The sequence below is a fragment of the Patiria miniata genome, unplaced genomic scaffold, assembly GCF_015706575.1.
Source record: "Patiria miniata isolate m_02_andy unplaced genomic scaffold, ASM1570657v1 HiC_scaffold_26, whole genome shotgun sequence".
In the NCBI taxonomy this organism is placed as follows: Eukaryota; Metazoa; Echinodermata; class Asteroidea; order Valvatida; family Asterinidae; genus Patiria; species Patiria miniata.
The window spans coordinates 2695961-2711268 of NW_024037065.1; the positions used below are offsets into that span (position 1 = coordinate 2695961).

Sequence of the window (15308 nt, forward strand, 5' to 3'; positions counted from 1 at the left end):
TGTAATCAAAGATGAAAAACTAGATGGCATCCTGAATGAAAACTGGCACACCCGTGTTATAAATCAGCATGGCAAATTTTTCACTGTTGTTGATGGAACACACGGCAGTTTCACTAATAAAAAGGTACCCTCTGTTGGCGAGTTATAGTTAGTGGTACAGTCACGTGACGACGCTTCACAACAAAGCCCAATGCATAATGCATGCACTCGCGCAGATCATTTCTTTCCGTTGTTGGATTTAAATACCCCGCGGATAATGTAAAATATGATTGGTTTGAGGACATGAATATACAAAAGCCACCAAAAAAGGCTTCGATAAGCATCAATGAAGCTATGTGCAATCGCCTCTCCCCATCCTTTGTGCACAAATTCTGACTAGCATGCTATTACGAATGCGACATGAGCTCGTGTTTGTCGCGTTCGGTATGATTTTGCAGTTGCATGTTGTCGTTTCAGCTACGAATAAAGCAACATTTTTGAAATTGAAAAGCAGTTTTGTGAAGATATTTGGTCGATATATGAATAAATGAATAATCGTTGTTCACATTAATGTGGACGACAGCATTGGATCGAGTTGCTTTCGTGAAATTTTAGCCAAACTTTAGGGTAAATAAACAGGGGTCCGTCGAGAACCGCCGCCATGACCGCCAGTACGTACGCATGGTCTGCATGCGCGTCACGGACGTGACAGTGTTTGGGTGGCGGTGTTTGGCACGATTTGAGGGTTTCCGACGGGAATCTCTAAGGTGAGTACACAGGTTAAGTTTCTTTTGTACTAGGAAGCAAATTTTGTAATCTTACGTTTTGAAATGCCATGGAGGAAGGCAAGCATAGGCAACGCAGGCAATTGTTTTTCAATGCCTGTACACGGACATACGTTCATAAAACAGTCGTAGGGTAAGCGCATTGACTGATCCCGAATATAGACGAATCCAACGGAGACAATTTTGTTACCTTTGTCGTTGGCGGCGCTGTTGCATTTGCCATTCCGAGGGGCCATTTTTAAAAACCGCTAAACGACGGGCTTGTGTACGTGTAAGTCATGTAAGTGACAACAGTGAACGAACTGGAACCATGCGTATCGAGCTCCAATTTTAGGCTTTTATCGGGATTCTTGAAAACATTATGGCTAAAGAAACAACGAAGAAGAATAACGAAGGATCAGGAAAACACTGTGTCGTCGTTGGCTGCAAAAATACAAGCAAAAAGCTGAGAAAATGGAAGCTTGCAACATGCGAATTGCATGCACCAGAAACGCACGAATATTGTGTGTGTTTACAGCCGTACAAAATGCATCGTTTCCCCAACTGTTCCAACGCCAATTCCGCAGCCAATCGAAAGCAGTGGGTGAGGAATATCAACCGAAAGGACTTCAGACCTTCAAAATACAGCACTGTAAGTTCCTTTTTCAGGGAAGGACTGTGTAATTCATCAGACGGTACTTCAATTCATACTTCATGTTTGGTCATGATTGTTGGAATGGTATCCAGTAATTTGGGACATGGGTTTACGGGTAGGCCTAAATCAGCTTTTAATTTGTGTGGTAGGCCTTGTAGAGGTGCGTCTTTGCCACTCAGTGACAGTGGCTTGAGTTTTAAATTATGTCCCCCATTTTTTATTTATATTACTAATACGGTACTACTAATAGTATGAATATAGCCTGGGAAATTAATGTATTTAATTGTTTAAAAAAAAAAATGGGGGGGGGGGGGCAATCGTGTAGTGTAGGGCCCCTGTTTAGTTTTGATCAAATTAGTGTCATATACTCATAGATGTTTGTTGTTGCTCCAAAATGACGTTTTCAATCAAGAGCGGACTTCTCTCAATTCTAGGTTTTTGTAATTCTGAACTGAGTTTCTTGGGGTAGAAATCACAATTTTTCTGCACGGTTTTCTGCCAGTTGGTGCCTAGCAATTCAGCGCTGTTTGTGTTCACGGTACATCGCGCAGTGATCGCCATCTTTATTTTCGGGTTGCGTGTTGTCACTGCACTGTCATTTTCATTTAACCCCCCAATTTCCCTTCAAACATTCAAAACATTGCCCTCTATCTATGGAGTACCGGTTTATTCCTATTTCCTAATGTCACAAACTAGTTTGGTCGGTCTAATAATTTTAAAGTGGATTTTTTCCCCTATAGGGAACTGGGTCCATAGATACATGTACACAGTTGCCACTGTTTAATAAAATGCCAGTGTAAAGACAAGTGCAATCAAATTTATTTTTAATGTATGTTTTGCATGTTTGTTGAGTGCTTCGGCCCCGTACAAAAAGGTTTGTGTTGCATGGGTTGCTCCCATCCAAAATATTTTGTCAGAATTTGTCCACAACTTACCATCTGATCTGCTGTCTGTTTGTTTCTTTTTTATTTCAGGTATGTTCTGTCCATTTTGAAGAAGGGAAGCCAACATCAGCTCACCCTTACCCAACTGTGGCCATGGGATATATCCCATATGTAAGTCTAAATCAAGCTAGTCCTGTAAATTAATAGTCAAGTTTTGTTCCCAGTATGGAGTTTGTGTTTGGTTTTCAGAAGAAAAATATTCTTGGAAGCATCTCCCCCCCCCCCACAACAAATATAAATATTGATAAAGAAACGTTTATTTCTTCTTGTCTAGTACTCCTCCAATTTATACAAATATTCTATTTTACTGGGTACATCTGTAATTACATATAACAAAACACAGCTACCTACTGACCTAGACCCGTGAACGTGTCATCAACAACGCCATGCTCCAGAGTACTGAAGAAACACTCGATGCACATGATTGTACGGGTTACCGGACAGATCCGCTCCTACCATTTTGCACGTGCATGACTCAGAATACCAGCGTTTTGTGTGACCTCGGAAAAATCAAAAGTTGTGCTCGTACAAATGTACGTTTCTTGTTGTGTTGAGGTCGTTTTTTTTTTTTTTTCCAAATTTCTTGGCAATGTAAGATCCTATGCTCGCATGAAATTACAGAAAGTTTCAAAACTTGGGGCTTGGACTTGGGGTTTGAGGATTCAACAACAAATGTAATGTACAGGTTTACTTTTCTTTTTACAGAAACAGCTCTCAAGAGGAAGGCCTCCCCCTAGGAGAAGAGTTTCCACAGCAACAAAAGCAGTGGCAGTGCAAGAAAAGGCTGGAGGGGTTGCAAATATGAGTCCGCATGGTGTTGAGAGAACATCAACATGTGTACAAACAGCAGGATTAGAGACGAAGGATGCATCAGTACAGTGGTATGATGCCAGAGTAGCTGACCATACTTATGCACATGTTAATCCTATCACTAAATCCAAGGCAAAAGGTACGCAAACAGTCAAGGCTCCAGAAGTATCAGCAGTTAATCTTCAAGAATCTGATATGAAGTTTTACACCGGACTTAGCGTGCAATCATTCTGGGCGCTTGTGAATGCGCTTGTAGTGACTCTTACTACCACCCCTAAATTTCAACTACCAGTGCCAGACCAACTTTTGCTTGTTTTGATGAGATTAAGAATAGCCCTGATGATCTGGGATCTTGGAGTACGCTTCAAAGTGTCTCGTTCCACAGTCCGTGACATTATCTCCTTCTGGGTACCACGTTTGGCTACATTCATGAGAGAAAATGTCATATTTTGGCCATCACGTGACACGCTTGCCAGGATACGTCCCAAATGTTTCGAGTCTTGTCATCCTAAGGCTACCTGCATCATAGACTGCACTGAAATCTTTGTTCAGAGACCCAAGAACTTGAGAAAACGTGCCCAAACTTATTCTAACTACAAACATCACAATACCTACAAGGCCTTGTACTGCATTGCACCAAATGGTTTGGTGACGTATGTTTCCAAATTATTTGGAGGTCGTGCCAGTGACACTTTCATCTCTCAGAACTCTGGCTTTTTGGACCACTTGCTCCCCGGTGACGAGGTTCTAGCTGACCGTGCCTTCACTATCGAAGATATTCTTCCACATGGTGTGAAGTTATCTATCCCAGCCTTCACAAGAGGACTCAAGGACAGGCGTCTACCAGAGGAAAGTGTGACAGAAACACGACGTATTGCCAACGTAAGAATTCATGTTGAAAGGGCAATCAGACGATTGAAATGTTTCAAAATTTTAGCCAATATCATTCCGATGCGAGTAAAAAATGTAGATGACATATTGATTACATGTGCTGGACTTTGCAATTTACAGCCTTGCCTAATTAATGAGGACAGAGCCCAGGAAACAAGTGATAGTGATTCTAATGACGAGGAGGGAAACGTTTTTTCAGTGGAGGAATAAGTACATTTACATGTATGACTTTGCTGAAATTGATTTTGAATGTGTGTTTCCATCTTCAAAACAAATGACAAGATTTGAAAGTATGAATGTGCTTGACATAAAGATGGTTTGCAGTTGCAGCATGTACATGTGCATGTAGTCTAATTAGTGACTGTGCTATTACATGTAGGTTCTGAAAACAACATGTGTTTTGTTACACAAAGTTTTAGACAGTGTGCTGTCCATTTTCAGGAGTCTGAAGACAGACAAAGCATTCTGTCCAACCCGTCACATAACAAAACATGATCTTTTCAGAACCACACATACATGTACAGTAGTAGTCACAAAAGCGATTAGACTTTATGAACATGGTGCTACTGCAAAGCATAGGCTTTTGTCCTTCCACCGGGCTGCAAACCTTCAACTTCTCAAGTCATACATGTACATGTACAGTGCAAGCATAATTAAACATCATCAGGTTTGTGCTGAAGTATTTTTTTTGTACTTTGGCAAGGGGCATCCCCCAATGTTCTTCCTTGCCACCCCGCCAGTTGTCCCCCCTTACTAAATCTCCCAAGTATTAAAGAAAAAAATTGAAAGGGAAAAGAAAAGAAAAAACATTTAGTCATTACATGTATATTTTACTGTACTGTACAGTGAATGTTTATTAAGACAGGACACCCTCACATAAAAATTAAGGGTTTTGAACAGCCCCCCCCCCCCCATTTTACTGTTTATCTGGCGTGTGTTTCGGAGTGTATCGGACACCCGTGTTTGCCACCCCCCCCCCCCGAAAAATATATAATAATAATAAATAATAGTTATAATAAAATAGTAATAGTAATTAAGTAATAATAAAATGATACTTCATTCATTGTTACCTCACACATCCCCCTCAGGTACATGTACCTCAAAAAAATCTACAGATTCCAGTTAACACAATGACCAACACAAATGAAGGGGGACTCCAGGCCTCTACCAGATATCCTGAGTACATTATTACGTGTGTATGTCACTTTCCACTCAAATTAAGCAGTATGGCACTGTTAAAAAATTGATTTGTAATGCTAGGTTCACACATTCCTCATTTTTAAGCCGAATCGTCACGAATAGCAGTTTTTTAGTAAATCGGGGATGGTTCTTGGCTGCCTCATGATGATTTTGTTTGTAAGGTTAAAGATCAGGAAGCACCCTGACAAATTTGAACATTCATAAGATGGAATTTTGCGTCGGGGTGATATAAATCAAATTATGTTTTGCCCTTCACCGATGTTTAAACACCGTATACTCAGTGTGTTACCAACTTTTTTCCAACTTTCACTCGGGAGGAAACACACCGAGTATACAGTGTTTAAACGTCGGTGAAGGACAAAACCTAATTTGAAATTTGAACATGTTCAAAATTGTTGGGGTGATTCAGGAGCCAATTTCAATTCCTGATTAATTTTTGTTGTATTTATAACTAATTCGGTAATGTGTGAACCTAGCATAACATTGCTTCGTTCAGAATAGTTCAATATAGAATGTGAAAATGTTGTGTCTTAACAGATTTTTCTTTAATTGCATACTGAATAGTATATTAACCTCTGCATCAATAGCACACTTTCTCAGTAGCAGTTCAGTTTCACATTCCTCTTCAGTCTCATATACAATGTACATGTAGTACCCAGTTAGCAGTTCAAGCTTTACAGTAGAGCTATAGTTCATATAAACTAGTACTATCCAGGTCAGTTGATCATAATCAATGAATATTAAATATTGTCATGGAATAAAGTCACAGTCAACACAGTCCTCAACTAAACAAGTGTGATGTATCGACTAATCTTTTCCCCCGACACATAATAGTGGTCATTTATTGTTTTCAGTTTTAGCCTCTTACATGCATCTAGATTCTTGGTTTTACAATTTTTAGTTCCCTTGAAATTATTGAATCTGTAAGCTTTGGCAAAAGATGCTTGAAGTAGAATTTTCGCAGTTGACCTAGACGCTGCTCAAACCACTCATTGTCAAAGTTGACATCTGCTATAACGTAGTCTTTCTTTGACCAAACCATAAATTTGCACATGGGTCGCTTCGAACAGTACATGGCAATTTGTACCTGGGTGTAGTAACCACTAGCTGCTGAACTTTGACGAAGGAAGTATTTCCCTTCTCTACTTCGAACATCGTAAGTCCCACTTTCCACTAGTCCTCGAACAGTACCACCATATCGCTCCAACTTCCTCTCAGTGGGACATTTTATTTCTAAAATTGTGTTGTCGTCAACAATTCCATCCAGACTTGCTCCAAGCCAACTTTCCTCTGGGTTTACAACTAAACCTGTGGTTTCTACAAGTGTTTCAAATTGATGTTCAAAGGCTTCCCTTGCAGTAGCTTCGTATGTGTGCCCGTGACAAGTATCCGCATTTCCAAGGAAGTGTGGCCTGATGTGATTCATGATCCACTTTGTTGGGTCTGTCTCTGTTTTCTTGGGGACACTTGCTGCTGAGCTACTTGTAATTCGGAGCTTCCTCTGCGATGTCCACAAAGCCGAGTTCTGATTGTGTGTTTGACAGGCAAGTTTTCTTGCCTCGTGGTCTTTCAACAGGATGTAGTTGTTGAAAATTTCTTGACAAGGCTCGCATTCAAGATTGACATCATGATGTCCATGAACAGGGAGGGGCTGATCACTGTTGGCTGGTTTGCAAGTTTGTGTAGATGTCAGCACCTGATTTAAAATTGTGCCCGGTATGGACGCGAGCTCACACATGTGTGGACTGTTCAGGTGCTTTTTCAGTGCCTCGTCCGTGTCAAATGCAAGAGCACTGTTCATTGTGGACTTTGAGGTTGGATCGCACATGTTTTCAACACTGTCGGGCACCACGTTACCTTGAGTGCTCCGATTCCACAAACAAGGTCTGTCTGTACAGGTAATGCCGATGAAACCTTTCTTGTATGCCTCATTTATCTTGAAGGACAGGCCTGCTGAGTGACTACAACATTTCCCTTCCGAAGCAATGCAGTCGCATTTCACAGACTTGATTGTTCTATTTTCTTTGTCAACACTGATCTCCACTTGATGATAGCTGGAGATTTGCTGTGAAAATCTCACTGTCCCCCTCAAGATGACAGTTGATCCATCCTCATGATGGCGGTGCTTGATGGTGCCCACCCATCCCGAGTTCAGGTAGTTGATACCCTCGCTGATGCTTGAAAGTTTCGGTTAGGCTGCTCATCACATGCTGGAGCATTAATGAAGTAGTCATAGATATCTGTGAAGAAAATTCAAATAAAATTTTACTTTGAGTGGCACAATGAGTGGGAAAGAGGAAAAGCTCAGGGTGACCGTAAGGTCATGACCAAATTCTGCTAAATGCACTTCAAAAATCTGTCAAAATTATTCAAAATCTTCCAGATTTCCCAGATTGCTCGAAATGCGCTATAAACACTTAAAATCACACGCAGATGTTGTAGTATTGCCTTAATTAAGGTTCAAATTACATTACAAACAATCCATTGTCACAAAAAATGTTACGAAATTGCGTAAATTTCAGGCAAAACGTGGTTGCTTCACGACAAAATCCGGTTCCTAGTGAACCTCCGTACCTAGACCAGCCAATCTGTCCCATCATGCAAGGGTTTGTTTGAAAAGATTGAATCTACTTTAAACAAATGTACCATTTTCTTCAAATTTGCTGTTTTTCTGTCAAATATCCATTTTTGCAGAATTCTGCCAGAAATCTGCCCAAAAAAATAAGTTCTGTCAAATTTTCTGTCAAACTCGTTTCTTTTTTTACAAAAAATCTGTCAAAGTTAGCCGAAAATCGGCTTAAACAGTCACCCTGGAAAAGCTGCATGCCTGTTTAATCTTTGGCATACATGTTTTCCTTAAAAAATTGTGAAACTAGAATTATACAAGCCCCCAAAAAATATGACAGCAAAAAATTGACACAGTCAGACCATGGATTGAGTCTGCCATTTTGGTTGGTAAAATACTGAGGACCTTTTCTTTGCCCAATGGAATTTTTGGAGAAATTTGCTGACAAAAGAGTGAGTATTAAAATGGCCTGATCACCCCACTGACACCGGCTTCGATTCCTGAACCCAACAAACCCGTTGAATCCCAAACTGTTTCTACATCTTTCCTGTAATAGGACTAGTAATATTATTAAGCGGCACTGTCCGAATGCCATGAATGCATAAATGCTGTAGGCCTACACTAATTATTTGTTCCCTTTTGATGCAATGAATTTGCCCACAACTTAACACTGTTTTTCATCAACATCAATCACTTTCCTAAAAATGATCTAAACCTAGTAAAGTTCATCATCGTTTCATGTCAGTGATTACAGTCATCCGATTTCCAAAAGCAAGTTGATGTTTGGCGTTAACGTTAGGCCTGAAAACACCACGTAAACAGTGGTTTTTTACCTTGAAATTCAAGCTTTGGCCAGTCACGAACGTCGTCCTTCCACGCATCCATAGTTTTTTTTTGCAGAATTCTTATGCTCAACTACGGGGGAGCCAGGTTGGCGTAGCAATACTTTCCTCGCCTTCCACCGCTGTGACCAGGGTTAGAATCCCGCCTCGGCCAATATGTGGATTGGGTTTTCAGTCCCTACCTGATTCCATGGGTTTTCCCCAGAATAGCTTCTGGGCTGGGCTTTTCCTCTCACCTCTTTGTCATGTTTGTGAGGGCTCCTTTGGAAAGCAGTTTTTTTTAACTGGAATGGACTAGGGGGAGTAGGGGTCCTACCCTCACGTTACAGATTAGGCCTACAACTTACAAGTTAACAACAAATAAAAAATAAATAAATAAACCTCTAAAACTATAGTTTCTTCTCACTGTCTCCTCTCTAAGTTGGTGTGATGTTTCCCCTGGGATGTTTTACCGACTATATTAGATACAGAACTCACAGTCAACCGTGCGTGTTTGTATTTGTTCGCACTTAATAAAAACTAGACTGGAAATTGTCGCTGTACAAAATTGTTTATATTTGGCGCCCGCCGCGATTGCTAAGCGACACTGGCCCCCTACAATGTCCGTGTCGAATGAGGGCGCCCCTCCATGCATAGTCTATCGGATTCGTCTATACGCATTTTGAAACTACCGAACGACTCGTGTATGTATGAACATGTCACAGTTGTACATAATACTGCCCAGAAGAAAATCGTAACCAACTTAAACATTTGCCATCAAAGAGTCAATGCAAATATATTCGAAACACTCACTAGTCTGATTTTTCAAAAATAACTGCACAATTTTCCATGTGGTGGTCAATACAAAAGTGGTACATTTTATTTAGGCCTAGGCCAACATTAAAATACATCATAGACCCTATTTTATTTACATTTTACAGGCAATGACATATCGTTTTAAAGTCTTAACTGGAATGCATGTTGTAGTTTTTCCCTGCATTGATACATCAACCATCAGGGAGGGATAACATTTCCTAAAAAGTAAAATCTAGTAGGGAAAATATCGAAGCATTTAGTTGGAAAAGAATTGTCAGGAGGGTGTAAAGTGGCGTACATATGTATATGGAATTCTCTCCGAGAAATGACTCAAACCTGGACTCAGACTCGACGTAAGACTCAGACTTTGAGTTAGATTTCAACTGAGAGACTTCATAAAGCCGAAGCGGGACTTAATTCACAAAACAAATCACTTATTGAATATCTCTTTCAACAATATCATTACATACATTGTGTAGCGATTTTGAAAATCAAGATCAAAAACATGAACCCATCGTCTACAGTCAATATTTGGTAAATCATGCAAGCTTGATAGGGTTCGGTACGATATTCATTTCCCAACACTGGCCTGCATGTACATGTACATGTATTCATATTAGAGAGTAGCTGTGAAAATATTGGAAGCATTTACATACTGTGAGACTTACTAGTAGGCCTACCTCCAAATTTATTTCCAATATTAAACATGACTTTGACGCGACCCTGACTCGGACTCAGATTCGCCTTACATGACATGGCACTCAGACTCGGGAGCAATGACTTATACTCGATTCTTGATGATCTAAATACAAGACTTGACATGACAATTTGTGACATGCACACTTGGCGTACAACGCCGTACATGCCGAAATGCATCAACATGTATGTACAAAACAAAACAAATGTTAGCATATACAGTAGTACATGTGTGGCGCCTACATTTCTTCTGATGTGTTATGTCATGTATACATGTACATTTTTTACATGCACATGTATGGATGCAAACATGTTTTGATGCATATTTACATGTACATGTACATGTATGAACATGCACATAATAGATTAAGATGTGGCGAATTATAACATAATGGCAAATCCCCCCTGCCTTGCACAATGGTAACAGTCTTAATAACATTAAACCAGTTCATATAAAAATAAACCTACCCCCCCCCCCCCCAGTTACATAGTAATTACTTTTGGCAAGGTCAGGCGTTATCTGTAATAAATTAACTAACTTTGTTTGCATGGACGATGGTTGGACTACTCCAGTAACTACTTCTATTTATAGTTTCCTTGTTGCGCTTCCATATTTTGGTACATGCAGCTTTCTTCCTATTTTTGGCGTGGTGGCGACATGATGGCGGCGCATGATGGCCATGAGTTTGGCAAGTTCTCCCCGCATTCCCTGGACTACCCTGCCGGTACGGTTGAACTCCGAGTGTATTAGTTCCCCGCCTTGTTCGTTCAACAGACCAAAGCCCACTCTGAATCTTTGTAACTGTTCTACGGCATGGTCCTCCAGCAGGTGCAGTTTGGGTGTTATTTGGGCTGGAATCAGTCGCCTGTATGCTGCCATCAAGTCCCGGATGCATGTATCTGTTGAAACAGGGTCGACATAAAATATTTGTACTGTTATAATGTGGGGGGGGGGGGGGGTTCTGCATTGGGAAAGGGTTCACTAAAGTTACAGCATCAAGATATGTTGAATGCTGCATATCTTTGTATGTGTTTTTATTTTTCTATTGCAAGTTAAAACAATTTTGTTTGAATTATGTACATACTGTGGCGGGAACCCCCCGGGCCAACCCAAGTCTGTTAGGATAAGTCTGACTCCTAGTGGGGTGAAGACAATCTTCCCAAACCAAGGCTCTTCCCTAGACGAGAGATCACTCAGAGCGACCTTCAAGGTTAAGGGTGCAGGTCCGTTTTGGTGGAAATCTACCGCCCGATTATGAATGAGTGTTGATTATTTATCTCTGTTAATTAACTGCACAATAAACCTGTAAACTTAAACACCGGAAGCAGAATTGTCGGTAATCTCAAACAACAATGATCGTAATTTATTCAACAATAATCTAGTACAACAATTAGCATGTGATTCGGTGGGTTGTTTTATTAACAGGGTCCTTAGTTACCGGAGATAGCCCGCTGCTTGCCTATGCAACAACGCACACAGCATTAAGCACTAGACAACAATGGCAGCAATGAGCAACTATGCACAGCGCTAGGAATGAATCACCGAGTCAGCAATACACAGCGTTACAAGCACACAACAGCCGCTTAGCAATGTATACATTCCTATAGCAGGGTACCCACTACGCCGCGTGTGTAAGCCAGAATTCAGCCACACGTACCAGCGCAACCCCGGTACAGCTACACAGACTTTGTACACAAATCGCCTAAGCAATTTCACATAGCAGAGCACAAGTAATTTACCTACTTCCCTGCCCGCTGTCGCAGCTACGCTCTAGCCCGCTACCTCCAGACACTCGGCACTCAACACCCAAAACAGCTGAGCCCAGAACCTAGACACACTAGTATCTTCTAAAGCCAAACCGTTAAGCTTCCTGATCTAGATCTGAAAACAGAACTAAAACGCGCGCGCTCTCCAGGCACGCATTTATATACATGAACCAGACGCTACGTCATGTCTACAAACCATGTGCGTGTACTAACCCTATGGTGCGCTTAACCTATGGGGAAAATTGGCCAATCACGTACGCGCAGCAGCCCACGGAGCTCGTAAGCTCCGCCCGGTCACTGCACACAAGTGATTAAGCGTTAGTGCTATGGTATGACGTCACAACTAAACACTTTCCGCCACAATACCAATGCGATGAGTTTGATCTTGTGTCACTGCAGATGTATGGTTTATACCCTTGTGTACATCAGCAAACTTGAAGAAAAGCTCCTGGAAGTTTACTCTAATTTGAGCAGCTTCACGTCGCAGTCTGTCATGTGCTGCCAAGGGGATGTCGTCAGTCAGGCTTTTGTCGACCATCTCAAGAGGAACTGCAGTAAGTGCTTTTATAATGGAGGGCTGTTAAACAAAACAAAAAAAATGGTGATTTACTATTTCCTTGCTTTTTGTGAAAGTTCCAGCCGTGACATGCCTGCGTAACATATGTTGCTCTTGTATTTTGTTTACAAAAATGTTGTGTACCAAGTTTAAGAATATGCAACTTTATGTTTACCTCGCAGCACTTGTGGACGTGATTTCCGACTAAAGCCTTTCCATGATAAGCCTGTCTCTGCACTCGATGTTGCTGAAGGACGATCTCCAGAGAGCTTACAACAGGTCCAGTGGCAAATGAAAGTTGCACTGTTGCAGCTTCTCTCTCCTGTTAAAATGACACGGCATGGTAATTTAAACAATTGACATTTCCGTTAAATATAAATAAGTGAAGGGTATGATTTCTATAATGCTGTTATAAATGTAATTACCAATTTTGATATTTCACCGCGGAGTTTGAAGGCCTTTTTTGCTATTTCGAGGAACGCGTCGTCCATATTTGCCGCAGCAGTGCGTAGAACGTGCAAAGGGAGCTCATCCTTGTAATGTGTTAACGTATTACTGTTAATGTTAAAGAGCGCCCTCTCTTGAGTTTGAATAATCGACACCGGAGAGTGTCTCTTGCAAAATGGCCGCCACGTTTAGTCGACTCTTTCTAGTGCCCGCTCCCCTAAAGATACCACAAAATTGGCGACGAGGATGGGATATTGAGGTACCAGAGTCTTAAATAGATACGATAAAGTTATAGATTACGATAATTATAGGATGGCGGCAGTCATCGGAAAAGTGGATGAGTTTGACGAAGGAAAGGAAACCTTCACGTGCTATTTGGAAAGGTTGGACCAGTTCTTCATTGCCAACGACATTAAGGATGCAAAAGCAGTAAGTGTTTTTCTTACGGTCATAGGGCCGAAATCGTACTCGCTGTTGAAGTCAATGGTATCACCAGACAACGTGAGTGATAAATCACTGGAAGAACTGAAAACTTTGCTAAAGAATCAGTACTCACCACAACCTTTGACAATTGCAGAACGCTTTAAATTCCACAAAAGAGGCCAGAAACCAGGTGAATCTGTGAATGAATATGTGGTCGAACTGAAGCGTCTGGAAACCACCTGCAAGTTTGTAAACTTCCTGAAGGATGCCTTAAGAGATCGACTAGTGTGTAAGCTGATCAACACCACATGTCAGAAGAAGCTATTAACCGAGAAAGAGCTGTCTTTTGACAAGGCACTGCAGCAGGCGGTAGCATTTGAGATGGCAAATATGCAATCTCAAAAAAATGACTGCCAAGCAAGTCTTCACTCCAAAGAGGAAACCAGCACCTACTGCAATAAGTGGTGAGCCTAAATCGGCACAGAACCAATCAGGTAATGGGAACTGCTACCGGTGCACGGGTCGACATTTGCCAAGGGAATGTCCCTTCAAAGGAGCAACATGCTATTGTAATAAAGTTGGGCACATTTCCAAGGCATGCAGAAAGAAACGGTACCAGAATCAGACACCCAAGGATGGCAAGTCTTCACATTCGGTGAAACACGTGGCCGCAGACGCGGACAGTGATGAATCAGGCGACTTTCTGGTAGTAGGGAGATGGACAGGCACTATTCCAAATCCCATTATCTTTCCCTCCTTAATTACCCCCTCCCCTCCCCCTTCCCACTTAGCCCCGCCCCCTCCGAAATAGATCCCCCTCCCCCAAAATAGATCCCCCTTCCCCAGATATATCTCCCCCTCTAGCTCCCCAAATATGTCTCTTCTCTCTCCGAGTTGTTATATTATAAAGTGGGGGGGGGGGGACGGCGACGAACCCCATATCTCCCTCTGTCTAGGCACCAGACCAGGCTCTTATCAGTCGCCGTCTTGAAGATCTCTATTTAGACTCGCAGTGACTGGTACGCCCCCTATCAATACTTACAAATAAATAAAAAACAACGTTTTCTTAGGTTTACATGTCTGAGTTTTTTTACCCTATTGAAAACGGATGACTTTACCATTACAAACATGTAACTTTAACAAAAATAATCTAATAAACATAAATTAAGAATGATGTCATCAATATTATTAGTAAAGAGAAGCATGCTTCTCATCTAACAGTAAATTAAGTTTCATCGATAAGAATGATGTCATCAATATTATTAGTAAAGGGAAGCATGCTTCTCCTTTAACTGTAAATTAAGTTTCATCGATAAGAATGATGTCATCAATATTATTGGCAAAGGGAAGCATGCTTCTCCTCTAACTGTAAATTAAGTTTCATCGATAAGATTGATGTCATCAATATTATTAGTAAAGGGAAGCATGCTTCTTACAATACTTACAAATAGATAAAAAAACAACGTTTTCTTAGGTCTACATGTCTGAGTTTTTTACTTAGAACGAGAAAATTATACTCGTCGAGACTATATTCAAGCCATAAGGGCTGAAGAGAGTAAATTTAAAAACTTGAGGAAAAAGAAACTACATGAGCTCAAACTGATTGTAGACGAACACAATCTAGAATACGTACCGACGGGTTATAATGGTCGATTTTTGAAAAAAAGATTTATTCTCAGCGATCAAGAGATTTAAATCTCCCGAAGATTTTCAGGAGGCTGACTTCAGAGGTACGAGAAGGTGTAGAAATAACTTTCGAAACTGGGAAATGATTCCGAGACAGTTTAATAATGACGTTAAACTGGTTTTTTTCGCACTCACGAGCGACAGATCGAAAGCAAAGTGGTATCAGAACTGAGAGAACTCACTAACACGAAGCTTCAGATTGCGATTACAGTGAGATATGTTAAAAATGTACCTGATTAAGAACGGGTGACTGCTGAATTTACCTTTATCGGTAACAATGTGGTTAT

The 15308-nt window shown here is 41.0% G+C and overlaps 2 protein-coding genes and 1 pseudogene across 2 annotated transcripts; 2 read left to right on the plus strand and 1 right to left on the minus strand.

Moving 5' to 3' along the window:
- Positions 1-1058: 1058 nt before the first annotated feature.
- On the plus strand, positions 1059-4819 carry LOC119734005. Its single transcript, XM_038207384.1, has 3 exons — positions 1059-1395; positions 2373-2453; positions 3048-4819. The coding sequence occupies exons 1-3, from the start codon at positions 1126-1128 to the stop codon at positions 4251-4253; spliced, it is 1557 nt and encodes a 518-aa protein (XP_038063312.1). The 5' UTR covers positions 1059-1125; the 3' UTR covers positions 4254-4819.
- Positions 4820-5563: 744 nt separating this feature from the next.
- Positions 5564-8714, minus strand: LOC119734006 (annotated as a pseudogene).
- A 4510-nt stretch (positions 8715-13224) lies between these two features.
- LOC119733818 lies at positions 13225-13803 on the plus strand. The gene has a single exon (XM_038207188.1). It carries the CDS (start codon positions 13225-13227, stop codon positions 13801-13803), a length of 579 nt encoding a protein of 192 aa, XP_038063116.1.
- Positions 13804-15308: the final 1505 nt, after the last annotated feature.

Bases quoted from the DNA above. Each gene is read 5' to 3' on its own strand.
- LOC119734005 (XM_038207384.1), top strand. From the start codon at position 1,126: ATGGCTAAAGAAACAACGAAGAAGAATAACGAAGGATCAGGAAAACAC. The intron at 1,396-2,372 runs GTAAGTTCCTTT...TTTTTATTTCAG, and splicing joins GACCTTCAAAATACAGCACT to GTATGTTCTGTCCATTTTGA. The intron at 2,454-3,047 runs GTAAGTCTAAAT...TTCTTTTTACAG, and splicing joins CCATGGGATATATCCCATAT to AAACAGCTCTCAAGAGGAAG.
- LOC119733818 (XM_038207188.1), top strand. From the start codon at position 13,225: ATGGCGGCAGTCATCGGAAAAGTGGATGAGTTTGACGAAGGAAAGGAA.